Source organism: Phaethon aethereus, assembly GCF_964289735.1.
Source record: "Phaethon aethereus genome assembly, chromosome: 9".
NCBI lineage: Eukaryota > Metazoa > Chordata > Aves > Phaethontiformes > Phaethontidae > Phaethon > Phaethon aethereus.
This window is the reverse complement of record NC_138585.1, coordinates 16,205,850-16,214,343: the sequence shown is the minus strand read 5'-3', so window position 1 is coordinate 16,214,343 and position 8,494 is coordinate 16,205,850. Positions and strand designations below refer to the sequence as shown.

The 8,494-nt window shown below is 48.2% G+C and overlaps 1 protein-coding gene across 1 annotated transcript; it reads left to right on the top strand.

The window, feature by feature from the left end:
• Positions 1-326: 326 nt before the first annotated feature.
• Positions 327-8,027, top strand: CLDN16 (claudin 16; the record flags this gene model as incomplete). Its single annotated transcript, XM_082003716.1, has 5 exons — positions 327-440; positions 5,734-5,836; positions 6,095-6,259; positions 7,357-7,548; positions 7,888-8,027. 5 exons carry the CDS (start codon positions 327-329, stop codon positions 8,025-8,027), a joined length of 714 nt encoding a protein of 237 aa, XP_081859842.1.
• Positions 8,028-8,494: the final 467 nt, after the last annotated feature.

Below are 8,494 nucleotides of genomic sequence, written 5' to 3'. Positions count from 1 at the left end.
TGCAGTTACCTGCATGCCGCTTCTGCGGAACCCCATTCCTCTTCAGCCAGGCATGACAAGAGCTTTAACTGTGCAGGGTGGATTGGCTGCAGCAGCTCCCGTGGGCGCTCTCACCCTCCTCCTGTCCCCGTTGCAGGTGAGCGTTGCTCCTGCGGCCATCACTGATGGATGGCATCTGCAGAAGTGAGAAGTTCCTGCTCTTCATGGCCGCTGGAATAGGGTGGTGGTGACCTGGGACACTGAGGCTCTGCCTTTAACCCAGCTTTAAGAAGAAGGACTGGGCACTGCCTTTTTCACCCCCCTGGATGTTCTGAGCACCTGCTGGCATGAGGTTTTTCCTCCAGTATGTGGGCTGTTTCTTTGCTTTTTTCTCTACTGGGTTTTTGATAGCATCTACCTGGACAGACTGCTGGATGGTAAATGCTGATGATTCCCTGGAGGTAAGACTGGGGTGAGGAGAGCCTGATCACCAAAACAAATGTGTCCTAGGGAGAGTTTGGCTCCTGGCAGCATTGCTCCACTCTCAAGTGGATGAAAACTAAATGAATGACTTTGGCAAAAGCAGGGGAAAATCTGGTATTTTGTGTAATTCTCTCTGCCAGACTTTATTATCCAGATTCTGCTCTCAGTAAGTTCAGGAAAGGTCTACAGGCTCTAGGTTTAAATGTGCATAAACTTGAGTATGGTTATCCTGCATGTCCAGCCTGTATGGATATTTTAGAGATGTTTGTAATTCTGTAAGTCAGAATTCTTGGTGGAAAAGTCCAGGGTGTACACTTGTGCTTTTCAAGTCTTTTTCTTAACAGACATTGAACTATAGGGCTAGCAGAAATTTATGGGGAACATGGGGACTGGCATCAGATCCAGCACTCAAACATATCTTCTGGAGCTTGTGCAGGCATTAGCACTTTCCTGTTAGGGAAGAGTATTGGCAAAAGTGAACTGCAAACAACAAGGGAGCAGAGTGCCGCATATGTGCAAACTGCACCTCAGAGACTCCAGACCTCAAACTGTCACCGTTTCTCTAGTGCTCGGCACTGCGAGTTTGTATTTCTCTTCCCAGAGCAGCCAGCCAGCACTTTCAGTATATTTAAAGGCTGCAGGTCCACAGCGTGGGACTCTGCTCTCTGGTAAACTGGATACTTTATGCAGTGAAGGTGAAACACCTTCCAAGACAGAGAGTTTGGCTGAATATATCAGGAGGAAACTTTCTACCTGCATAGGAAACCAGACGAGCTCCTCTGCACTCAATGATTGCAATGCAGCATTTAGCTGCATCACATCAAGCAATGTATTATCTGAAGAAAGAAAGCTAAAAATGATTACAAGAAAAACACCTTTTTTCTCTACGCCACCATGAAATCCCAACAATCTGACACCTCCCTGGAAAGTGGTTGTAGATGCTGAGGTATCGTAGATCCAGTGCAATGAGATTGCTGATGGTCAGCGTATCTGCTCAGTGAGACTCTTTGCAGGGAAAACAGTGTGCACTCACTGATGCTGGCTGGAATATCACTCTTCATTTATCATCTTAATTTAGGAGATATTTTAGATTCATTTCAGGAAGCTGTGAATCACCTGGAGTCAGCTGAAGATGTCAGTATACTCAGAAAAGCCAAATGGATCCCAGACTGTGCCATCATTTCCCAGAAAATCAGAAGAGGGAAACCCAGCTCCTGAGTAAAGTGGGTCCAGGAAAGAACCAGTCCGTTCCCCTGAGGCTGTGTAACCTTGTCTTGGCACAAAGGCACCTGTGCTGGGCTGTCATGAAGTGCTCCATTAACACCCAGTTTGGTTATTAGTAGCCACTACTCTCACATTCCTGCTCTGAGTGTGAATACTAAATAATGGAGAAAAACTGCCCCCAGCCTTAATACCTGACCAACTGATCTCCTTAATGGCCCTAATGACTCACTGCCTCCCTAAATACGGGAATGCAGGTAAACTGTCCATGGGCAGAAAAGCCTGGAGTCCACAATGACTCCTGTTTTCAGCTGTAATAAAGGGTAATTCAGGAAACTTTTGATTTCAGGAGGTAGATTGGAACTCCATCATCCAGCATAGAAAGTGGCCAGCAGGTTAAGGGAGGTGATTCTGCCCCTCTACTCCGCTCTGGTGAGACCCCACCTGGAGTCCTGCACCCAGCTCTGGAGCCCTCAGCACAGGAAAGACATGGACCTGTTGGAGCAGGGCCATAGGAGGCCACAAAAATGATCAGAGGGGTGGAGCACCTCTGCTGTGAGGACAGGCTGAGAGAGTTGGGGTTGTTCAGCCTGGAGAAGAGAAAGCTCTGGGGAGACCTTATTGCAGCCTGCCAGTACGGAAAGGGGATTTATAAGAAAGATGGGGACAGACTTTTTAGCAGGGCCTGTTGTGGTAGGACAGAGGGTAATGGTTTTAAACTAAAGGAGGGTAGATTTAGACGAGGTATAAGGAAGAAATTTTTCACAATGAGGGTGGTGAAACACTGGCACAGTTGCCCAGAGAGGTGGTAGATGCCCCATCCCTGGAAACATTCCAGGTCAGGTTGGACGGGGCTCTGAGCAACCTGATGTAGTTGGAGATGTCCCTGCTCACTGCAGGGGGGTTGTACTAGATGGCCTTTAAAGGTCACTTCCAACCCAAACAATTCTATGATTCTGTGAGAGTCATCTGGCTTTGACCCTGGCCCCAGCAGCTGGGGAGGAGGAAGCCCTCACCGTGGTCCTGCCTGAGGGGAGCAGCCCAGGAGAAAGAGGCCAGGGAGTGCCGGGAGCAGCCGTCTCTGGAGGGGCTGCGGGGTCCTGGCCAGCACTCAACTCTCACAGGCCCTCGCCTCCCCTTCAGAAACCACCAGGTTACGGCCACACAGAAAGTGGCTTGAGCTGGTGCATTCCATGTGAGCATCAAGACAAGCCTGGGTCAACTTTTGCAGTAGTTTGTGCTGGAAAAAAAACATAATCTGCTTCCCCACAAGCACTGTATTGTGTACACAGTCCCTCCCTGTCGCAGGTGGATTAAAAATATTACCACTACTGTTAAACGCTGCCTGTTTTACTCTCGTGCTGGGCTTGTAATCATTGTATGCTGGCATCGTTTTACAGTGCGGTAAAACACTGTGACTAACGTTGCTCACAAGCTTGTCTTCTGCGCTATCCCCAGAAGGGGAACTGTGTGCTTGTTCTGTCATTTTTTTGTCTTAGATTAATTTTAATATTAATTATACATTATGCATAGGATATAATTATATATCTATTACAGCCATTATGCAGTTTATGTTTTATATGCATACTTGTGTTAGGGAAAGCAGGTCGTGGCAACGTGTTTCGTAATCAAAGTGGGAGCTGAGGAGTTTGGCCGAGATGCTTAGCTTCCCAGGGAGCCCTTGGCTGGGCCCAGGGAAGCTGGAGCAGATTTGCTATGGGGGGGAAGAGGTGATGGGGAATTCGTGTTACCAACACGGTGCATGGGACCGGCCATGGGATGGAGAAATCCACGCCCCGACATCACGCCCCAGCCAGCCTGGACCCCTCTCCTGTTTACAGCAGCGAGTTCCCGTGTGCCCGAGGGTCTGTGCTGTCTGCGCAAGGGCAGACGCCCAAGGGTGGCTTGGGAGCAGATTAACAACCAGAAGGGCAAACGGTTCACAAAGCAGAGGGGAGCAAGGAATGGCCGAGAAGGTTAAGGGCAGATAACAGAAACCGCAATAGCTCAGCGGTGGCTGAGGCCAGCCACAGGTCCCCGCTCCGGTGCCGCCGTCACTCCTGCACCAGGCGATGAGACATTTATCCCTGGCTGTGCACGAGCTGCATGGAGATGGGCTGACCCGCTTCTGCCCCCGTTCAGCACCAGCAGGAGGTGGCAGCTGAAAAGTCCCAAGAAACACAAAACTTTTATCGATTTTTTTCTAGTCTGGGAAGGGGGTTGTTTCACAAGCTAGACCATGATCACAACTGTTGCACCTTAAGACTTCTGTTTTGCTTTGGGGCTGACAAAGCCTGGAATCCTCTTAGCCTCTTTATAAATAATTTAGATGAAGATGCTGCTTTTAAGATTCAAAAAACAATACTAATGTAAGCGAGTGAGGACGTGACTGAGAGTATTAGCTGAATGCAAAGTAGCATGAATAAGCCTACGGTGGTTTGGGAGGAACACGAAATTATATAAATACAAGTGGAACAAAATGCAATTTAATAAAAATATGCTAATTTCAAGCACAGCTTGAATGGTGGTGAGTTAAGACAGACGAGGAGCTGCAACTGGATTAAGAGGGCCGTGGTAAAAAGTTACATCTAATATAAACATGGCAAATTGTTTTACATGACACTGTTCTCCTGAAAAACACAGAATCAATGAAACCATTTTTTTCCAGCACTGCTTCTCACTTTTTGGTGATATTTTTCATTAAGCCTGCCCTGAAATACTGTAAGTATTGTAAGTAGTTTTTCTCTTCATGAAACAAAATATATAGATTGTTTTCATTCGAACATAAATAGTATCTTTTTCGCCAGTTTGAAGTAGCAAGTCATTTTTACTCACCTTTTATCCACAGCGCAGTGTCACAGAGAAGGTGTATGGTTTGGCTCAGACATTGTATTGTGGAGAAAATACTGCGGTTGGCTACAGACTTCAATACATCCCGAAAGAGCCTTTATTAAGTGGCTGAGATATGTTATTATCTGCTTTGTGATTTACACAGTGCAAGAAAAATGAATGTATTGCGTCATCCAAGCAAGCCCGGTCCCCTTCCCTGCATGAAACCCATTCCCCGGGAGAGTTTCTCTTTCCATTAACTGCAGCGGGCGCCGCTGGCAGCAGTGGGGCAGGCGGGAGTCAAAGCTGCAGCGACATTCACTCCGCTCCTTGTATGAGCAATCCCAGGAATGTTTTAGAGGTGCTTGTTGCCGTATTTGCATTGGTAATGAAAGTATCTCCCATATTAAAGTGATTTAGGGAAGGCTGGGCTGGGAATGGTACCTACAGCTTCAGGACAACGGAGGCGATTAGCCGTGATGCTACTGCCCGTGTCTGGATGTCTCAGCGATGAGTGTGGCTCGGGCACGCGTGGTCCCATCCCCGGCAGCACACTGGGAGCCCCAGGGCCAGGATCAGTGCTGTCTGCCTCTCATTTTCCAGCCAGTGTTTACAGCTGAGTCCTCGGGGGGCAGCCCTCCACACGCGGCCGGAGCGGGGCTCACGTGCACACCTCCGCTCTGCAGCAAAGCACTCCCTTACCATGCCGTGGCCACCGCCCGTTGCGGGCACCCGGGTCCTGGTGCGATGCCTGCTCCGCCAGGCATGCTCCCCTCTCAGCTGCTCCTTCTCGGCAGGAGGATGATGTAAGGGGAACATGGACAGCAAAGTCTCAGGTCATCTGGTCCATAGCCCTGCCCAGCTCTGCCTAGACAAGCGTTTGGCAAGGAGTGATCAAACCTGCTCTGAGATCTCTCCTGTCAGCCACCCCCCAGCTACTCCCAGAAATTTCCTTCAGAATTTTTTCCTTACCAATAGGAAGGTTTCTTTTCCTAATGTCTAGTCTGAATTTCTTTTGCTCTAATTTAAAACCATTAATAGGGCCACAGAAAACATTGTCCATTTTCTCCATCCTGCCACTTTTTTTCTTCTTCAAGCTCAACAGCTCCAGCTTGCCATTGACATAACTGGACCAGGATTTCTGTTGAGGGGCCTAGCTGACCATCCGCGGTGTTGGTGGACATATTAACTTACGGTCTTCTTTCTCTTCTCAACCCACAGGTGAGTACAAAATGCCGTGGCCTGTGGTGGGAATGTGTCACAAATGTTTTTGATGGGATCCAAACTTGCGATGAGTACGACTCCATCTTCGCCGAGCACCCTGGTACGTAAGAGTCAAAGCTGCTTCTACAAGTCGTGGGGACACCTGAGTGTAGACAAAAAGGGCATCTGTTCTACTTAGTGACAGATAATTTGGTGCACATACATATTAGAGACATGTTTCTTTTCTTGGTGAGGTATTACTCCCAGGGGAAGCTGAAGAAAGCTTCATCCCAGAAAAGTGTTCCCACAGGATCTGACCCCATTACCCACTCACATTACCATTCCTTGTGCACCAGAATGATCCGGTTTTGTCCTGCAGTGAAGCTGGTGCTGACCCGAGCCATGATGATCACAGCAGATATCCTGGCAGGATTTGGATTTCTCTTCCTCGTCCTGGGACTGGACTGCGTGAAATTCCTTCCCGAAGAGCCGCTCATCAAGCTGCGCATCTGCCTGGTGTCTGGAGTTACGTTGCTCATTGCAGGTATTCCCTGGCTGTGCTCCCATCTTGCAGGACACCCTTTAGCAAAGGAGGGAAGCTTTAAAGCCTTCTCTTATTTTGGGGAGAGGAGTTGGTGATTTTCTAGAGGGTAAACATGGGGGAAGGATCTTTGTTTGCTTGCTTTGTGCAATAGAGATTGTTCTGTTCACTGCCTGCCCCTAACAGGACATAATTGAATTTATCTTTCATTTCCTGTATTGACCGAGTGACTTGACTCTGAGTTGACTGACTTCCATTTACTGCTGTTCTACTGTGAAGAAGTCAGTGTTGTTGATAAGGCAAAAAGACCCAATTGTGAAAGTACTAGAAAGTCCTGGGCATCCTGGTTTGGTTCCTGGATCGGCCACAGATTGCGTGACCTTGGGCAAGCCACTTAGTCCGAAATCTCTGCAGCCGATCTCTAATAAAAGGATAATAACACATCTGTCCCTCCTAGGTGATAAATACCCAACTGACTGAGGTCCTTTGCTGTTACAGCCAGTGGGAGAATTTTAAATGCAAAAATAAATAGACAGCTAACTAGGTAGCAAGTAATGTCATTTGACTTTATGCCAATATCAAGCATCTACCTCTGCTTCAGCATAAGCAGATTTAACACATAACTCACCCCAGCCACCGGGAGCACGTGTAACACTTTGAGAAGTTCTTTTAAACATCCTCCATTCACCTCCCAAAGTTTGAAAAACACTGTCAAAGTTCTCAAAGTCAAAACAGATTTGAAAATTAAATCCTTGAAGCACCTTTACAACAAGTTGATAAACAAGATGAGAAGGGAGGAGCTTTCTGCCTTTTACTGCAGAAACCTGAGTGCTGCCAACCAGTGCTGACGGTGTCTGTGAGTGCCAAGCTGCGAGGCACAGCCTCTGCTCGATGCTGCTGCAGCGGAGATCAGTAGGAGCCAGGGTGAATCCACCAAAGTGACCGGGCTGAGACTGAACATGAGCCAAAACCTGCCATCTGAGGAAGGTCTTCCCATCCTCAAGTCTGACACAGCAGACAGTAGGCTATAGCTCTTGCGTTTGTGATCTCCTCATGGTCTATCTGGGAGCTCTGTGTGGCACCTCCCTCCCGTCCTGCAGGTCTCCCAGGCATTACCGGCTCGGTGTGGTACGCCGTTGACGTCTACGTGGAGCGCTCCTCTCTGGTCTTCCACAATGTGTTTCTGGGCATCCAGTACAAGTTTGGCTGGTCGTGCTGGCTCGGCATGGCAGGGTCACTTGGCTGTTTCTTATCCGGGGCCCTGCTCACCTGCTGCATGTATCTCTTCAGAGGTGAGGAACGTGGTAGGGCCAAAACACAGTTCAGAGACAGAGCCATCGCTCAGGGCGTGTTGTGGGCACAGAGGGTGGGGAAAGTCCTTCAGGGACATCCTTCAGGATGGATGCTCGTTCCCAGTAGCAATATCTTCAGCTGTAAAATGGGAATAGTGTTATTTCAGCAGCTCTAGAAAGCACATCATGGTGTAGGAGCTGAGGTGTAAGTAAGTGTGACATAAAATGTGTTATTATGTCACATCTTGGAGTGTTGCTTTCTCTGCATTTCGAGGCTTTGCAGCTGGAAGTCACCAAGCACTCATTAGCAGATCCTCTTTCTCTCCCTGTGCCTCACAGAGACCAGCTCTGGAAGACTCCACTCTGCTTACTCCTTGAGGAAAGGCTATTCCTCAGCTGGGACAATCGTAACAAACGTGCATTTGCCATCCTCGCAAACAGCTACTGCCAAAATGTATGCAGTGGACACAAGAGTGTGAGGAGGAGGTAAGTGCTCCAGAAAGAGGTCCACTTTTATTTGTACTGGATTGCACAGAGACGCAAGCTCCTGTGGTTGTGATACAGATGCAAAGTTAAATTTCAAGGATGTACTGTAGGCTACAATGTTCGCATTATGAGAGCTTCAAAAAAACCCCTCCTTCCAGAAAGTAATCTCTGAGAAGATCTTGCTTTGTCTTGAGTGCTGAGGCCACTTGCATAAGCACGGACTGAAATAACCAACACAAACTCTTTCAGTATTTGGCTCAACACTATTGGTACAAGTGAGGTAAATCAGGCACTCCTGGATCAGACCCCAGTGCTCTGCATGAAGATCCCCAAACCGTAAAGTGGCTCTGTTTTGTGTTTGGCAATGTGTTGTCAGAATGTACAAAGCAGAAAATACAGGTGAAGAGAGGGACTGATCGTCTGCCCAACATCTGAACCCTCTGTACCCAGCATGGGGGTC